At 39.6% G+C, this 19,723-nt stretch overlaps 1 protein-coding gene across 1 annotated transcript in view; it reads left to right on the top strand.

Annotated features, from left to right (window-relative positions):
* Positions 1–19,723, top strand: part of Mtpbeta (mitochondrial trifunctional protein beta subunit) — a 57,769-nt gene that overhangs the window by 27,472 nt on the left and 10,574 nt on the right. The window contains exons 5-8 of the mRNA XM_070095896.1: positions 4,808–4,935; positions 8,391–8,621; positions 10,919–11,068; positions 12,609–12,825. Of these exons, the coding sequence (XP_069951997.1) occupies positions 4,808–4,935; positions 8,391–8,621; positions 10,919–11,068; positions 12,609–12,825 (726 nt within the window). The remainder of the gene's footprint in view (positions 1–4,807; positions 4,936–8,390; positions 8,622–10,918; positions 11,069–12,608; positions 12,826–19,723) is intronic.

Below are 19,723 nucleotides of genomic sequence, written 5' to 3'. Positions count from 1 at the left end.
ACTACATTTTTAAACCTACCCCATACCTCTTCGACCCCATTGCCTATGCTCTCATTAGCCCATCTATCCTCCAATAGCTGTTTATATCTTACCCTAACTGCCTCCTCTTTTAGTTCATAAACCTTCACCTCTCTTCCCTGATGCTTCTATTCTCCTTGTATCCCATCTACCTTTTACTCTCAGTGTAGCTACAACTAAAAAGTGATCTGATATATCTGTGGCCCCTCTATAAACATGTACATCCTGAAGTCTACTCAACAGTCTTTTATCTACCAATACATAATCCAACAAACTACTGTCATTTCGCCCTACATCATATCTTGTATACTTATTTATCCTCTTTTTCTTAAAATATGTATTACCTATAACTAAATCCCTTTCTATACAAAGTAACTGTTATGTCTCTGATTAGTTCCTCGTTGTTTGTGAATGTCAAATCCAGGGTATTTTCATTTCTAGTGGGATCAGTTATCTGTTGGTTTAATGAGTACTTTTCACAAAACCTCATTAGTTCCCTGGTATGTGCCTGTTGGACCAGGGTGCTTCCTGAAGATATTTCTGGTATAACGCTGTGTTGTGCCATCTTCCATTTTACGTGAGGGAGATTAAAATCTCCAAGGAGTAAAATATTTGGTGTGGGATTTTCTAGCCTATCCACATAACTATTTATCTGCCTTAGCTGCTTTGTGAATTCCTCAGCAGTTGATGATGATGGTTTATATATTAGGATAATTCTGGGCACCTCTGCAAAAGTAGTGATAATGTGTGAGTGTGGTGAAAGTGTTGAATGATGATGAAAGTATTTTCTTTTTGGGGATTTTCTTTCTTTTTTGGGTCACCCTGCCTTGGTGGGAGACGACCGACTTGTTAAAAAAAAAAAAAAAAAAAAAAAAAAAATTACCATATTCCTATTTTTCAACTTTAATGCTGAGGATTTCTACTACAGTGGACCCCCGCATACCGTTGGCATCACATACCGTTTATTCCGCATACCGCTCACTTTAATCGCAAAAATTTTGCCTCGCATACCGCTCAAAAACCCGCTCACCGCTGTTCGTCCGAGACGCGTCCAATTTGCGCCTTAGCCAGCCTCACATGTTCCGCCGGTGGCATTGTTTACCAGCCAGCCTCCACTGTAGCATCCAAGCATACAATCGTAACATTTCGTATTATTACAGTGTTTTTGGTGATTTTATCTGGAAAATAAGTGACCATGGGCCCCAAGAAAGCTTCTAGTGCCAACCCTACAGCAATAAGGGTGAGAATTACTATAGAGATGAAGAAAAAGATCATTGATAAGTATGAAAGTGGAGTGCGTGTCTCCGAGCTGGCCAGGTTGTATAATGAACCCCAATCAACCATCGCTACTATTGGTGGTACAGCTGCTGCTGCTGCTGCACTGTCAGCTGATGCTGCTGCTGCTGTAGCATCGTCTGCTGCTGCTGTAGCACTGTCAGCTGCTGCTGCTGCTATAGCATTGTCTGCTGCTGCTGTAGCATCGTCTGCTGCTGCTGTAGCACCGTTGTTGGTGTGGCTTATTGAGAATATACCAAGAAACAATTAACCCCAGAGGATTTTCTACCCAGGATAACCCAAAAAAGTCAGTGTCATCGAAGACTGTCTAACTTATTTCCATTGGGGTCTTTAATCTTGTCTCCCAGGATGCAACCCACACCAGTCGACTAACACCCAGGTGAACAGGGAAAAATGCCTGGAACTAGTGCTCATATTGGTGAATTTAAAGCCAGCAAAGGTTGGTTTGAGAGATTTAAGAATCGTAGTGACATACACAGTGTGATAAGGCCTGTTCTGGAAGAAAATGCCAAACAGGACCTACAGTACTCTGGAGGAAAAGGCACTCCCAGGACACAGTGTCTCATCAGTCATTGCTGCATCTTCAATAAAGGTAAGTGTCATTTATTCTTCATTTAGTAGACTAGTACATGCACAATATATACTGTGCATGTACTACTCTACTATTGTGCATGTATCCTTCTCTTTGTGTGTAGGAAAATGTATATTTCATGTGGTAAAAATTTTTTTTTCATACTTTTGGGTGTCTTGCACGGATTAATTTGATTTCCATTATTTCTTATGGGGAAAATTCATTCGCATACCGATTATTTCGCATACCAATGAGCCCTCTTGCACGGATTAAAATCGGTATGCGGGGGTCCACTGTATATCATTCATAGAGTTCAACACTTCTGTGCAACAGAAAATATCCTTTACAGAGATTCCTACTCCTCCCTGTGACCTATTAATCCTATCACATCTATACATGTTATAATTTTCTATCCTTATCTCTCGTTCCAAAAAATCCCTTGTATGTGTTTCTGTAAATGCTCCAAACATGGCATTTGCTTCTGATAGGAGACCACTTACATAACTAACTTTGTTGTTTTTGTTTGATTTTCAAACCCTGAATATTTGCAAATTCTTTCTTCTTTCTTTCAACACACCGGCCGTATCCCACCGAGGCGTGGTGGCCCAAAAGGAAAAACGAAAGTTTCTCCTTTCAAATTTAGTAATATATACAGGAGAAGGGGTTACCAGCCCCTTGCTCCCGGCATTTTAGTCGCCTCTTACAACACGCATGGCTTACGGAGGAAGAATTCTGTTCCACTTCCCCATGGAGATAAGAGGAAATAAACAAGAACTGGAAAGAAAATAGAAGAAAACCCAGAGGGGTGTGTATATATACGCTTGTACATGTATGTGTAGTGTGACCTAAGTGTAAGTAGAAGTAGCAAGACGTACCTGAAATCTTGCATGTTCATGAGACAGAAAAAAGGACACCAGCAATCCTACCATCATGTAAAACAATTACAGGCTTTCGTTTTACACTCACTTGGCAGTACGGTAGTACCTCCCTGGGCGGTTGCTGTCTACCAACCTACTACCTAGAATATTTGCAAATATGAAGCAGAAATTACCATTTGGGATGTTTTGTCTACCTTTGTGCTTCATTAGTACCACTGGTGATGTACTACCTAGTATGGCCCCTGGTGTACATAGATGGCATAGATGGTCTTCATCCACAGGACATGAGGAATTGTTCAGGGATGAACCAGGTAAGCTCCAGTAGATGACAGTCAAGTGGCTGGGCTTCCACTAATGCCAAGTTGAGCAAATTCACAGAGGCTTTGGTGGTTGATGGTGGTCTTCAAGCCTATCAAGCCCTTTGAACTTCCAGTGTACTTGGAAATGATGTTGAGTGCTTCCAGAGCTGAGGAAGCACCCACTGACAAACTGAATGCTGCCCAAATTACTAGTTCTAAATTGTGGTATTGAGAATGGAGATGTAGGTCACACCTGAGTGACTGTTCAAGGATTATACATGGCCATCATGTTGACTGATGTTGCAATTTGTACGATTGAAACATATTCCTCATACTATATCAGTCTTCCACCCTTCAAGACATTGAAGACAGTATTTCCTTGTGCTGCTTCAGTGCTGCAGTTGGCAACCTCTGTCTGGTGAAGATGCTAGTGAAGAAAGGAGATTAACTTTATTTTCTAGTAATATCAGAGGCTTGCTATCTCAATGGACAATTAAAGCTTTCTTGAATGTTGGTGGAGGTCTCCTTTAGATGCTGTTGTCATTACAATCTGAAGCTGATCCTGTAAGAGTCTGGGCTGTTTTTGTGACAGTTATTATTGCAGCTCAGAGACTTGTGGTCCAGAGTAGTTATGATAGAATTGGAACCTTCCTGGGAAGAGGCAGTGTGTAAGCTTGGACCTGGAACTGGATTCCCCAGCTGCAAAATTACAGGTACTACTGCTGCTTTCTTCTAAATGTTCTGCATCTTTGCTCATGTCTGCCAGTGTTCCTGTTTTTTTGGCTAAATGCTGCTGCTGTTTCTTTAGTTTTGTGAGGACAATGTCAACAGAAGTCAGCTCCCTAAAGCTTTTGCTCTTGTTGAGCAAAAAAGAAGGCTTTATCCTTCTCAGTGCTGATGATTTCAAGGGCATTAGCATAGATGGTCAAAAATATCCTGAGAGCACTCCTCAGATTCACTGTCACTGTTTGGGCCTGTGTCTGTCATTTGGGAAGCATTTTTTCAGGGTGTGCCACTGAGTGAGAAGGTTCTTGAGTTTCTTCATTGAATCTAGCGTATGGGGCACTGGGATGGGAGCTTGGTTTCAAAACTCCTTGCTCTTGATAGTTTAAGCCAGTGCTTCATGTGTGATCTGCTTCCAGTGGATGTAAAGGAAGTATCCAAGAGCTGGTTGGTTGGATGGAAGTTTCAAGTCCTTGAAAATTTCCTTGCCTTTTTCATTTAAGAACCCTTGTTCAGCTTCTTTGTAATGCAATGGTTGCAGCCACCATCAGAGAACATCTGATATACCCCTCAATTAGTATCATTGAGGAGCCATAACATAAACATGAAAAAATCATTAATTGGTCATAGACAAAACTTGAAGTTCTTTATCCATCTCCCAGTATCAAAATATTTTGCTAAATTTTTTCACAAGGTATTTTCAGTGTAATGGAGGCTTTCAAGAGGAGCAGAATAATAAAATAAAAGTTGAAAAAATGTGACCCCACTGTCCTAAAAGATTTAGAGCTTACCGACTTGTTGAAAAAAAAAAAAAAAAATAATAATAATGATAATTGGGAACAAGCAGGCTGACAACAAGCCTAGTATATCTTGGTTTTTGGTATGCTATTTTATATAAGAAAAACAGCAAATTTTCTTGTTCATTTTAATGTGGTTTTATACTTTATAGGTGGAAATGTTTGTCAGAAATTAGTTCATCAGTTTATAAACTTGAGAATTTTATTGGAAGTTTAATTTTTCAGGTGCACGGTTGAGCCTTCTTTCCCAGCTGTCACTGAAGCATTTTATGCCTGATGTTCCTGCAGTGGCAGAGTTCTCTACCAATGAAAGCATGGGCCACTCTGCTGACCGCCTTGCTGCTGCTTTCCAGGTTTCCTTTCATATTTTTTATTTTCATTATTTACGAACCATTAGTTTTAGATAATTTACCTTAGTTGTAGCTGTAGAATGCAGGTGCTTTTATTATGTGAAGGCTTAGTAATTTTTCAGTTACTGGTAAGCCTTATTAGAAATTTCCTTATTTTTTTTTTTCTCAACAAGTTGGCCGTCTCCCACCGAGGCAGGGTGACCCAAAAAGAAAGAAAATCCCCAAAAAGAAAATACTTTCATCATCATTCAACACTTTCACCTCACTCACACATAATCACTGTTTTTGCAGAGGTGCTCAGAACACAACAGTTTAGAAGCATATATGTATAAAGATACACAACATATCCCTCCAAACTGCTAATATCCCAAAACCCCTCCTTTAGAGTGCGGCATTGTACTTCCCATTTCCAGGACTCGAGTCCGGCTATATAAAAATAACTGATTTCCCTGAATCCCTTCACTAAATATTACCCTGCTCACACTCCAACAGATCGTCAGGTCCCAAATACCATTCGTCTCCATTCACTCCTATCGAACACGCTCATGCACGCCTGCTGGAAGTCCAAGCCCCTCGCCCATAAAACCTCCCTTACCCCTTCCTTGGGAATAAATGGTATAAAATACCGACACAATGGAAATATAAACACATATGCAGTATAATGTGATCCTTTATTGACAACATTTCGCCCATACAGTGGGCTTCTTCAAGTCACAAACAGATCTACCTGGGGTGGAAGGTACGCGAGTATTTATAGTCAGGTTCAGAATGCTGAGGTCAGGTGGAGAATACTGCATCTGATGATGTACCAAGTGGGGTTATAGAGTCTATCACCCCACTCGGTACATCATCAGATGCAGCATTCTCCACCTGACCTCAGCATTCTGAACCTGACTATAAATACTCGCGTACCTTCCACCCCAGGTAGATCTGCTTATGACTTGAAGAAGCCCACTGTGTGGGCGAAACATTGTCAATAAAGGATCACATTATACTGCATGTGTGTTCATATTTCTACCCCTTCCTTCCAACCTTTTCGAGGAAGACCCCTAACCCGTCTTCCTTCTCCTACCGATTTAAATGCTCTCCATGTCATTCTACTTTGATCCATTCTCTCTAAATGACCAAACCACCTCAACAACTCCTCTTCAGCCCTCTGACTAATACAGTGGACCCCCGCATAACGATCAGCTCCCAACTCGACCAATTATGTAAGTGTATTTTTGTAAGTGCTTTTGTAGGTGTATTTTTAGGGGTCTGACACTGACTAATCTAATTCACAATATTTCTTATGGGAACAAATTCGGTCTATAACGGCACCCAAACAGACTTCTGGATTGAAATAATATCGTTATACGGGGGTCCACTGTACTTTTATTAACTCCACACCTTCTCCTAATTTCCACACTCTGAATTTTCTGCATAATATTTACACCACACATTGCCCTTAGACAGGACATCTCCACTGCCTCCAACTGCCTCCTTGCTGCTGCATTCACAACCCAAGCTTCACACCCATATAAGAGTGTTGATACTACTATACTTTCATACATTCCCTTCTTTGCCTCCATAGATAACGTTTTTTGACTCCACATATACCTCAATGCACCACTCACCTTTTTTCCCTCATCAATTCTATGATTAACCTCATCCTTCATAAATCCATCCGCCGACACGTCAACTCCCAAGTATCTGAAAACATTCACTTCTTCCATACTCCTCGTCCCCAATTTTATATCCAATTTTTCTTCATCTAAATCATTTGATACCCTCATCACCTTACTCTTTTCTATGTTCACTTTCAACTTTCTACCTTTACACACACTCCCAAACTCATCCACTAACCTTTGCAATTTTTCTTTAGAATCTCCCATAAGCACAGTATCATCAGCAAAAACTGTGTCAATTCCCATTTTGTATTTGATTCCCCATAATTTAATCCCACCCCTCTCCCGAACACCCTACCTAGCATTTACTTCTTTTACATCCCCATCTATAAATATATTAAACAACCATGGTGACATTACACATCCCTGTCTAAGACCTACTTTTACTGGGAAGTAGTCTCCCTCTCTTCTACACACCCTAACCTGAGCCTCACTATCCTCTTAAAAACTCTTTACAGCATTTAATAACTTACCACCTATTCTATATACTTGCAACATCTGCCACATTGCTCCCCTATCTACTCTATCATATGCCTTTTCTAAATCCATAAATGCAATAAAAACTTCCCTACCTATTATTATTATTATTATTATTATTCTTCTTTCTTTCAACACACTGGCCGTATCCCACCGAGGCAGGGTGGCCCAAAAGGAAAAACGAAAGTTTCTCCTTTTACATTTAGTAATACATACAGGAGAAGGGGGTTACTAGCCCCTTGCTCCCGGCATTTTAGTCGCCTCATACAACACGCATGGCTTACGGAGGAAGAATTCTGTTCCACTTCCCCATGGAGATAAGAGGAAATAAACAAGAACAAGAACTAGTAAGAAAATAGAAGAAAACCCAGAGGGGTGTGTGTATATATATGCTTGTACATGTATGTGTAGTGTGACCTAAGTGTAAGTAGAAGTAGCAAGACGTACCTGAAACCTTGCATGTTTATGAGACAGAAAAATGGACACCAGCAATCCTACCATCATGTAAAACAATTACAGGCTTTCGTTTTACACTCACTTGGCAGGACGGTAGTACCTCCCTGGGCGGTTGCTGTCTACCAACCTACTACCTAGAATTATTATTATTATTATTATTATTATGGTCAAATATTCACCATAAGTGTCAATTCTCGTTCACCCTAGAAAATTTTAATTGTCCTTGATAATACGAGAAATCACAAAAGTGCTTGGAAGTTCCCTATTTTTTCACTGGTTGGTGTGCTTATTGTGATATCGCCTGTTTATTGTGATCTTATTGCATTTATAATAATGTGTTTTATTGAAGAAAGCTGCTTCTCTTTGTTACAGTACTTTTTAGCTCTGTTCTAAGAGTTAGTGAATCCAAAGTTACCCAGTTTACAAGACTTTTCTTTGCTGCCCCTTTCCTCCAAAATTGCTATTGTCACTTCATACTTGGCAGATTTCACGTTATATAACACTGTTCACTGACACTTCCATTATATGATAGCTTGGAATGACTCCTTGTTTTAGGTATTCCCTTTGAGACATAACCCCAATAAGGCAACATGCGACTTAAATATTCATAGTTTTTTCATTTCTGGGTTAAGAAAGAAGATCTAAATTATCAAGTGATTTTTCTGATGATTATGCTCCTATTAATTTTTCTGATTTATGTATATGTGTATTGATATGAGAGGAATAGTCTGTATTTAATTTGATCCTAAAGATGCTTCATGTAATTTCACTTGTATCTTCTCATATTTTTGTATATAGTAGGGGCTGTATACCATTTATGTAGGAAATATAGTTGTGTGACATTTGGATTATATGCAGATATCCCGGGAAGAACAAGACGAGTTTGCACTACGCTCACACACACTGGCTCACAAAGCACAGGAAGCAGGACACCTGTCTGATGTAGTGCCCTTCAAGGTCCCAGGTGTAGACCAAGTAGTGGAGAAAGATAATGGTATTCGTGTGTCCACCCCTGACCAGTTGGCCAAGCTCAAACCTGCCTTTGTGAAGCCACATGGTACCATTACAGCAGCAAATTCTTCATTCTTGGTAAGTGTAACAAGGACAAACACATTTATACAGTGCATCATTATACATGGTTACCCATGAAAGATTTCCATACATTTTTTTTACTTAACCCTTTGACTGTCGCAACCCCCAATCCTGAGGTGTCTCCTGGTGTCGCAAAATTTAAAAAAAAAAAAAAAATATTTTTTCTTATGAAATGATAGAGAATCTTTTCCCAATTGTAATGACACCAAAAAAACGAAATTTGATGGAAAACGGATGGAATTATGCTCTCGCGAAGTTAGCGACCTCGGCGTTGTTTACAAATCGGCGATTTCACCCACTTTGAGCCCTATTTTTGGCTAATTCCATTGTTCCAGTCGCCCAAACTCATAGCTGTTTCTTTAGAACTCCATTTTTTCTATCGACTGAGTACAAGAAACTGCCCATTTACCGATTTCAACTACCTAATAATGTGGTCAGAAATTTGCAATTTGGCCAATTTCACGAAAATTAAAAAATATGACAGTTTCAAAATAAGGTCCAGAATGAACAATGCAGACATTCCTGGCTCTAAAATAACATTTTCTTTGCTCATCAGTCATGTCTCCAGGCCCCTCTGGTATTACTCTTGCTTTCTATTTTGAATTTTTATTCAAACAAAAAATAGAAGACTTACTATTATGCAGTCTACTGCAATACTGTAATAATTGTATAAATAACATCAACCCATTCATGACTGCATATTAGAATGGCTAGTTGGACATTTATTGGGCAATGGCATCATTTGTTTACTTTTGAACATTGGCAAAAATCAAACATTTCCCCTACTTTGAGCTCCATTTCTAGGTTCTTTTTATAGTAAAATCAATCAAAATCACCTCTATTTCTATAATATGTTTTCCCTTCTATCAAATGAGACCAAGAAAATGAGAATACAACCATAAATACTATACGAAAATAGACCACAAAGTCGGCATTTTAATTAAAAAAAAACGGTCAGAGTTTTTTTTTTCTCATTATGCACTGCATGCTCCAGGATTTTTTTTATATGGTGCACACTGACCACACAGACCCATTCTCTCACATGTGGGCCTACCAGCTTTCTCCTGCTTGATTTGAAGCCGCTAGAATTTATGAGTATATATACGTCAAATACAGTACCTCGTAAGACGTATATATACGGCTGCGACAGTCAAAGGGTTAATATTTGAGGAATGGAAGGAAACCTAGTAGATGGGAAGTACATTGCTTGCACCTTGATGAGTGGGAATGTTGCAGTTCAATGTATCATTTAAATAGTGATGTCGGTGCATTTATGAAAAGACTGAGTGATGATGAATACATTTTCATTTTTTGAGTCATTTCCTTCATATAAAATGGCTAGTATGTTAAAAAATTAATACCCTGTCAATACCCATTTTTTCCTGATTCTAAAGTTTTACTTTTTATGCCACTGCACATTGCTCTATTTCATCCTTATCTGCATAATACTTGTATCTCTGATCTGAGACATGGCATACCTTTAATTAAAGTAAGTGAGGAGTTGGGTTTCAAAACTAGATATATTGGGTGGAATGTGGAGGTAAAGCGGGTAGTAAGGGAGAAAAAGTTTGCATATGAGAGGGTTTTTTTTACAATGAAGCGCTAGTAAGTGGAGGGTGGAGTATATGGAGAGAAAATGAGAGGTTAAAAGAGTGACGAGGGAGTGTGAAAGGGAAGCCAGTAAGAAAAGTTTAAGTTTGAAATTAATAAGTTGAGAAAGCCTAGAGGGTTAATGAATTTGGCAGTTAAAAGTAAAAGAGGAGAGAAGCTAGATTGGGAAGCAGAGGTATTGGGAAGATGGAGGGAATATTTTGAAGAGTTAAATGTTGAAGAAAAAGAGGCAGAGGTTTCATGCATTGGGCTGGGAAGTATAACATCTTGTAGGAATAAAGAAGAGTCAGACAAGAATGTAGGAAAAGAGAGTGAGGCAGCGGGTAGAATTAAGGGGATAAAGCATTTGGGATAGATAGGATTAAAACAGAAATGCTAAAAGCAGGTGGGAATGTAATTTTGTAATGGTTGGTGTATTTGTTCAATATATGCATGAAAGAAGGGAAGGTACCTAGGGGAATATGGACAAGAAAGAGTGTAAGAATTATAAGGAAATAGCCTGATATACATAATTGACGTTATGAATGACATTAAACCTAAATAAATGCCAGCCACACTGATTCATTTATTTATGATCCATTATTGACAAATATAAACAGAAATAAAATAATGGACAGCAAAATTTGTTGGGACACTAAATATACCATGTTTTATAGAATGTACGTCTTTGTATTATATTACAGACTGATGGTGCTTCTGCTTGCCTTATATGTACCGAAGAGAAAGCCAAAGAGATGGGATGGAAGCCCAAGGCATATATTCGCGACTTTACTTACGTTTCCCAGGACCCTAAGGATCAGTTGCTCTTGGGGCCAACCTACGCTACCCCAAAGGTTAGATGACAAACTGCTTAGTACAGTGTTCAGATGTTGTCAGTGTGTGTTAATATCTAATGGGGTATTAACCTCTTTAAGAAAACATTTATGATTGTGATCAAGACATTATTAATCAAATATAGCTGCACACATGACCAAAAAAGAATTCACAGTTTTTAGTCCTTATTTGTGATGGCTTATCTGTAGTTACAGATGCAAAGTTATGCTTTCGTCCTGTCTTTAGTGTTTACTTTGTGTTTGTATTTTTAGGGTTTTCAGCAAATAGAGCGCTTACTGTATAGTTGCATTTAAATCCCATTTCAGTAATCTACCACTCCTGCTTTTAAAGGTAAACTTACTGGTATCCTTGTGACACTTCTCTGTTCTTGGTTAGATTTTGCCCTTTTTGTTTTTGTTGATGCTGTTATTTATTTATTTTAACACACCGGCCATCTCTCACCGAGGCATGGTGACCCAAAAGAAAAGAAATATTCACCATCACTCAGTATATCACATTCTTGCCAGAGGTGTGCAGATACTCCCTCCTTTCAATCTGATATCCAATCTTTCATTACCAAAATTTTTGTTTACCCTCGTCACCTTGCTCTTTCCTTTGTTCACTTCTAATTTTCTTTTACATACATTCTGAATTTATCCACCAACCTTTTCAACTTCTCTTCAGACTCTCCCAAAAGCACATTGTTATTGGCAAAAAGCAACCATGTCCTCTCACTGTTTGTATTAGTGATTGTATTTGTAATTAGTGTTTTTTTGATAGTTAAAAAATTGTAAAAGTGGAGTTATGTAATGTACCCAGTTTCACCCAATCAGCACAAGCCTTGCCTGTAATTCTGTGAATGTGTGCAGTATTAAGCTTGTAATCAGCATACCATTGTATGATGTGAATATCATGCAGAAAATGAAGCAGTTAGAAAATAGTATGGTTTTGTGAAAGGTATTTAAAGAAGGGCAAAACTTATGAGCAAGTTTCATTAACATTTTTCACCTATCAGTAAATGGTTATCTGAATGCTGGTAGACTGTTCTCAGTTGTATCCTGGGAAATAGTATACCATAGTTAGGGCCAGGCTTTGAAATGAATTGAGGTAGGGTAACATTTTTTAGTCTATGAAGGTGAAATCTCTTTAAACCAAAAAAAGTAAAGATTGAACTGACTTTGTCATAGGATACAGCAAGTAAGCTTGAGTGTATATAAATCTGAGAATTATAGAAAGTGGTGTAAGGAGCATCCAAGGAAGATATGGAAGAAGGGCATGCACGATATCTAGTGGTAAAATATCTTTTATCTTCCAGGCATATGAGTTTTCTTCATATTACAACAGGTGGAGGAGAATTGCCTCTTAGATTTGGATGTTGTAGTGTGAAAAAGGTAATATCTATGAAGGGATGCAGAGTATTGATTAACCAGCTGTTGAAGGTACATTATCTGCATTGTAAATGCGTGGTGAATACCCAATGTTTCTCCCAAAAATTTACATGAAGTTCAGGTTAAGAATAAATCTTACTGCATTTCTAATATTTAAATTTATTTATTCAAGGTTCTGGGAAAAGCTGGCCTAAAGAATTCAGATGTTGATGTGTGGGAAATCCACGAGGCATTTGCAGGCCAGGTGCTTGCCAACTTTAAGGCCATGGATTCTGATTGGTTTGCAAAAACTTATCAAGGACGTTCAGAGAAAGTTGGCGCTCCTGATCCGGACAAAATTAACACATGGGGAGGCTCATTATCCATTGGTCATCCATTTGCTGCAACAGGTAAGTCCATGATATAACGTGTGAAGAACATCATTTTCTTGTACTAATCTGAAAATTTATGTTAGTGCAGTAGTAGGGTAATGAGAGTGCTATATTTTGTAAATTTGTATTAAAGGGGTATGGATCTCCTTTTAAGTGTTTATTTTGCCATTATTGATATCGGAGCTGGAACAAATACAGAGATCGTTTACGGCTCACATTGATCCAGTAAAGTGCCTAAACTACTTGAACATGTACTCATTGGAGCGGAGGAGAGAGAGGTACATGATAATATATACCTGGAAGGTACTCAAGGGCCTGGTCACAAATCTGCACACTGCCATAACAACATACTGGAGTGAGAGATATGGGAGGAAGTGTAAAATAAACCCAGTGAGGAGCAGGGGTGTGGTGGGGACAATAAGGGAACACTGTATCAACATCCGGGGTCCCAGACTTTTCAACATCTTACCAGAAGATATCAGAAACACTGCTGGAACAAGTGTTGAAGCCTTCAAGAAGAAACTAGGCAAGTACTTCTACCAGGTGCCAGATCAACCAGGCTGTGATGGATATGTGGGGCAGCGGGCCTCGAGCAGCAACAGCCTGGTTGACCAGGCAAGCACCAGATGAACCTGGCTCATGGCCGGGCTCAGAGAGTAGATATACTCTCGAAATTCTTCAAAGGTATCAAAGAAGTGGAGATTAATTTCCTGAAAATCTGTGTATTGTAATAATGCCCTATGTAGATTTAGTAACTTAAAAATGGGGGTTACACAACAAACATGTTAAGAGCTAGCTCCTTGTCCCCTAAGAATATAAAGGAGCAGCACTGCAGCAGGCCTACTGGCCCATGCTAGGCAGTTCCAAGTCGCACTTGCTTAACGAAAGCACTGCTACAGACTTCCTGGCCCAAGCTAACCAGGTCAAACTCTCACTCACACACACATGTACTTCTTTTCTTTCTTTCAACACACCAGCCGTATCCCACCGAGGCAGGGTGGCCCAAAAGGAAAAACGAAAGTTTCTCCTTTTACATTTAGTAATATATACAGGAGAAGAGGTTACTAGCCCCTTGCTCCCGGCATTTTAGTCGCCTCTTACAACACGCATGGCTTACGGAGGAAGAATTCTGTTCCACTTCCCCATGGAGATAAGAGGAAATAAACAAGAATAAGAACTAGAAAGAAAATAGAAGAAAACCCAGAGGGGTGTGTATATATGTGCTTGTACATGTATGTGTAGTGTGACCTAAGTGTAAGTAGAAGTAGCAAGACGTACCTGAAATCTTGCATGTTCATGAGACAGAAAAAAAGGACACCAGCAATCCTACCATCATGTAAAACAATTACAGGCTTTCGTTTTACACTCACTTGGCAGGACGGTAGTACCTCCCTGGGCGGTTGCTGTCTACCAACCTACTACCTAAACACATGTACTTGTCTAGCCTATTTTTTAAAACTACACAAGGTTTTAGCTTCAATGACACTACTTGGAAGTTTGTTCTGCTCATCCACAACTCTATTACTAAACCATTGCTGTCCTGTAACCTTTCTAAATCTAAATTTTTCTAGCTTGAATACATTGCTGCTAGTTCTGTCTTGGTTAGACATTATTAGCATATTATTTACTGACAGGATCTTGACAGAAATGTTTAAAGAAGGGGGGAAATATAGTGTTGGAGTGGTTGGTATTTTGGTTTAATAAATGTATAAAAGAGGGGAAGGTATCTAGGGATTGGCAGAGAGCGTGTAAGGTTCCTTTATGTAAAGGGAACGGGGACAAAAGAGATTGTAAAAATTATAGGGGAATAAGTTTTCTGAGTACACCAGGTAAAGTGTACAGTAGGGTTATTATTGAAAGAATTATAGGTAAGATAGAGTAGGATTGCAGATGAACAAGGAGGCTTTAGAGTTTGTAGATGAATGGTTCAGAGAACTGACATGTTGATAAGTTAGACACATGTGCAAATCTTGGGTATCTTTATTGAGGAAATGTTTCGCCACACAGTGGCTTCATCAGTCCATACAAGGAGAATCTTGAAGAAGAGGAGGAGAATGAGGTAATCAGTCCCTCAGCCTTGAGTCGATGTGGTCAGTCCATCATGGACTGACCACATCGACTCAAGGTTGAGGGACTGATTACCTCATTCTCCTCCTCCTTCTTCAAGATTCTCCTTTGTATAGACTGATGAAGCCACTGTGTGGCGAAACGTTTCCTCAATAAAGATACCCAAGAGTTGCACATGTGTCTAACTTATCAGGCTTTAGAGTGGGTAGGGGATGTGTGGATCAAGTGTTTACATTAGAGCATGTGTGTGAACAGTATTTAGATAAAGGTAGGGAAGTTTTCATTGCATTTATGGATTTAGAAAAGGCATATGAAAGAGTGGATAGGGAAGCAATGTAGATGTTGCAAGTATATGGAATAGGTAGTAAGTTACTAAATGCTGTAAAGAGTTTTTATGAGGATAGTGAGGCTCTGCATAATATTTACACCACACACTGCCCTTAGACTGGACATCTCCACTGCCTCCAGCTACCCCCTTGCTGCAGCATTTGCAACCCAAGCTTCACACCCATATAAGAGTGTTGGTACCACTATTCTTTCATACATTCTTTGGTTTAAATAGGCCTCAAAGTGTGTTGGGAAATGGCATTACCAGCTAAGTTTAAACAGTGAAAACTTAACTTAAGGACAACTCATCGCCTGCACAGCCGCCCCTGCAGACGAGGTCTAGAAGCTGTCGAAACCATCTCACAACGGGCTGTCAAGAAATATAATTTGTAAGATTATAAATTACCCCTAGGGGGTGTTATGTCAGCATATTTCATTCACTGATGGCTGACAAAATACATACTTGTTTGGACTCAAAAGTCCACACCTTACTGCCGACTATAGGTTGATTACAAACTCCTTGCGACTCAAGAACTGCGCAGTCCCCCGTTCTACAAGAAATTCGTAACATACCTTGCTCTTGTAGCGTGAGCTATGGTGTTCTTCACACCTTCGACAGATATCGGTGACTTGATAGAAGCTGAAGTGTCCTTGGATGTCCACGTCTTCCATTGTCTAGAAAACGCACACTGGTACACTATGTTCCACAAGATTTGTCTTTATTGTTCACAATGTTATCACAAGAGAAGCTGATCACACTTCTCTTAAGTGTTTATTGTGTTTTGTGAGACACTCTGTTCACACTAACGCACAGATCGTTGTTCTTTGTTGGTTATCCTGGCGTCAGTGTCACTCTCAGTAGAGTCAAAAGTACTAATCTGAAGACGCCACAGCGCCCCATGCCATCACTGCCCCTTGCACAAAAAAAAAGCTGACCTAGTACTTTTTGCTTCCTTGCCACTTCCTCGAAGAAGCAAAGCAGAAGGTTTGATTCTTGCTGTCTTAAGCATAGACAACAATGTCCACTATCTTTACTATGGTAACGAAATGGGAGCAGGATTTTCCTTAATTGTCCTGCTAAAGTAAGAGATGTACTGTCGCTTATTAAAATACACTCTGCAACACTGGACTGCAAGGAGCAATGGTCGGTTGACCACAGGTCGCATACTCGTACGGCATCTGTGATCAATTACTTCCTGTAGCAGTAAACAAGACGCTTGCCCCTTCTGAGAGGTCTGGGCCCCTCAGGGCTGAAAGGGGCTGAAGGGGGCTGATACCCCCCTCCTGGAGAAAATTTCTCCACAAAGTGGGCAAAATCACTGATGGATAAATTTGTTCTCAGACTACCAACTTCAAGCCTTCTTAATTCCATAAGTTTCTATTTAATTATGTATTTTTGGTGTCTACCTTCAGGAAAAGGTAGTTCACCATATTAGAAGTTTTTTGTGTTAAGTTGCAACAGTGAAAGGTGGTTAAACAATTACCGTGATCATTGCTATATTATTTTCTGTAGCCAGTTAATTTTTCTGACTTATTACCCTTAGTAAACATCTTGTGCCAGCATGTACATGTATGTACAATAATGAGGGAGGCACAGATAAGCTCTAACTCACTAGACTAAGCCTGATTTAACCTCAATTACTCTTCTCCACTGAAATTCTACCCCTTTTTAGTTTTGTTTTGCTTAGAGCTAAGATATCCAGTTTCTTTTCATTCATAACATTAACAGTTCTTTGTTCTCATCCATACTGCATTCATGCACATTGACATCGCGTCCTTAACCCTTTCAGGGTTTCGGACGTACTAGTACGGCTTACGCACCAGGGTTTTTGACGTATTAGTATGCCTAAATTCTAGCGCCCTCAAATCTAGTAAGAGAAAGCTGGTAGGCCTACATATGAAAGAATGGGTCTGTGTGGTAAGTGTGCGCAGTATAAAAAAAATCCTGCAGCACACAGTGCGTAATGAGAAAAAAAAAACTTTGACCGTGTTTTTGGATTAAAACAGCGACTTTGCACTGTATTTTCGTATGGTATTTATTGTTGTATTTTAGTTTTCCTGGTTTTACAATGAAAAGTACCTTGAAATTGAGCTCAAAGTAGCAGAAATGTTTGATTTTTACCAAAGTTCAAAAGTAAACAAATCATGCTAAGCGTCCAATATACGTCAACTGGCGAGTCTAATATTATTTCACAAGTGAGCTGATATTATTTATACCATTTCTACACTAATGCAGTAGTCTGCATAACAGTAAATCTTCTATTTTGTAGAGGAGAGATAGAGATTTTGGAAGATATTAAGTGAATGTATAGGAGCCTTTGAACCAAGTGAGAGAGTAATTGTGGCAGGGGACCTGAATGCTAAAGTAGGAGAAACTTTTAGAGAGGGTATGGTAGGTAAGTTTGGAGTGCCAGGTGTAAATGATAATGGGAGCCCTTTGATTGAACTTTGTATAGAAAGGGGTTTAGTTATAGGTAATACATTATTATTATATTATTTTTTATTATCACACTGGCCGATTCCCACCAAGGCAGGGTGGCCCGAAAAAGAAAAACTTTCACCATCATTCACTCCATCACTGTCTTGCCAGAAGGGTGCTTTACACTACAGTTTTTAAACTGCAACATTAACACCCCTCCTTCAGAGTGCAGGCACTGTACTTCCCATCTCCAGGACTCAAGTCCGGCCTGCCGGTTTCCCTGAATCCCTTCATAAATGTTACTTTGCTCACACTCCAACAGCACGTCAAGTATTAAAAACCATTTGTCTCCATTCACTCCTATCAAACACGCTCGTGCATGCCTGCTGGAAGTCCAAGCCCCTCGCACACAAAACCTCCTTTACCCCCTCCCTCCAACCTTTCCTAGGCCGACCCCTACCCCGCCTTCCTTCCACTACAGACTGATACACTCTTGAAGTCATTCTGTTTCGCTCCATTCTCTCTACATGTCCGAACCACCTCAACAACCCTTCCTCAGCCCTCTGGACAACAGTTTTGGTAATCCCGCACCTCCTCCTAACTTCCAAAGTACGAATTCTCTGCATTATATTCACACCACACATTGCCCTCAGACATGACATCTCCACTGCCTCCAGCCTTCTCCTCGCTGCAACATTCATCACCCACGCTTCACACCCATATAAGAGCGTTGGTAAAACTATACTCTCATACATTCCCCTCTTTGCCTCCAAGGACAAAGTTCTTTGTCTCCACAGACTCCTAAGTGCACCACTCACTCTTTTTCCCTCATTAATTCTATGATTCACCTAATCTTTCATAGACCTATCCGCTGACACGTCCACTCCCAAATATCTGAATACGTTCACCTCCTCCATACTCTCTCCCTCCAATCTGATATTCAATCTTTCATCACCTAATCTTTTTGTTATCCTCATAACCTTACTCTTTCCTGTATTCACCTTTAATTTTCTTCTTTTGCACACCCTACCAAATTCATCCACCAATCTCTGCAACTTCTCTTCAGAATCTCCCAAGAGCACAGTGTCATCAGCAAAGAGCAGCTGTGACAACTCCCACTTTGTGTGTGATTCTTTATCTTTTAACTCCACGCCTCTTGCCAAGACCCTCGCATTTACTTCTCTTACAACCCCATCTATAAATATATTAAACAACCACGGTGACATCACACATCCTTGTCTAAGGCCTACTTTTACTGGGAAAAAATTTCCCTCTTTCCTACATACTCTAACTTGAGCCTCACTATCCTCGTAAAAACTCTTCACTGCTTTCAGTAACCTACCTCCTACACCATACACTTGCAACATCTGCCACATTGCCCCCCTATCCACCCTGTCATACGCCTTTTCCAAATCCATAAATGCCACAAGTTTAAGTAAAAGAGGATTAATAAGTATAAAAGATATGATGTAGGGCAAAATGACAGTAGTTTGTTGGATTATGTATTGGTAGATAAAAGACTGTTGAGTAGACTTCAGGATGTACATGTTTATAGAGGGGCCACAGATATATCAGATCACTTTCTAGTTGTAGCTACACTGAGAGTAAAAGGTAGATGGGATACAAGGAGAATAGAAGCATCAGGGAAGAGAGAGGTGAAGGTTTATAAACTAAAAGAGGAGGCAGTTAGGGTAAGATATAAACAGCTATTGGAGGATAGATGGGCTAATGAGAGCATAGGCAATGGGGTCGGAGAGGTATGGGGTAGGTTTAAAAATGTAGTGTTAGAGTGTTCAGCAGAAGTTTGTGGTTACAGGAAAGTGGGTGCGGGAGGGAAGAGGAGCGATTGGTGGAATGATGATGTAAAGAGAGTAGTAAGGGAGAAAAAGTTAGCATATGAGAAATTTTTACAAAGTAGAAGTGATGCAAGGAGGGAAGCGTATATGGAGAAAACGAGAGAGGTTAAGAGAGTGGTGAAGCAATGTAAAAAGAGAGCAAATGAGAGAGTGGGTGAGATGTTATCAACAAATTTTGTTGAAAATAAGAAAAAGTTTTGGAGTGAGACTAACAAGTTAAGGAAGCCTAGAGAACAAATGGATTTGT

The sequence above is a fragment of the Cherax quadricarinatus genome, chromosome 51 (genome assembly GCF_038502225.1).
Source record: "Cherax quadricarinatus isolate ZL_2023a chromosome 51, ASM3850222v1, whole genome shotgun sequence".
Taxonomy (NCBI): domain Eukaryota; kingdom Metazoa; phylum Arthropoda; class Malacostraca; order Decapoda; family Parastacidae; genus Cherax; species Cherax quadricarinatus.
The sequence above is the reverse complement of the archived record's forward strand: the minus strand, read 5'-3'. Positions and strand labels throughout refer to the sequence as shown.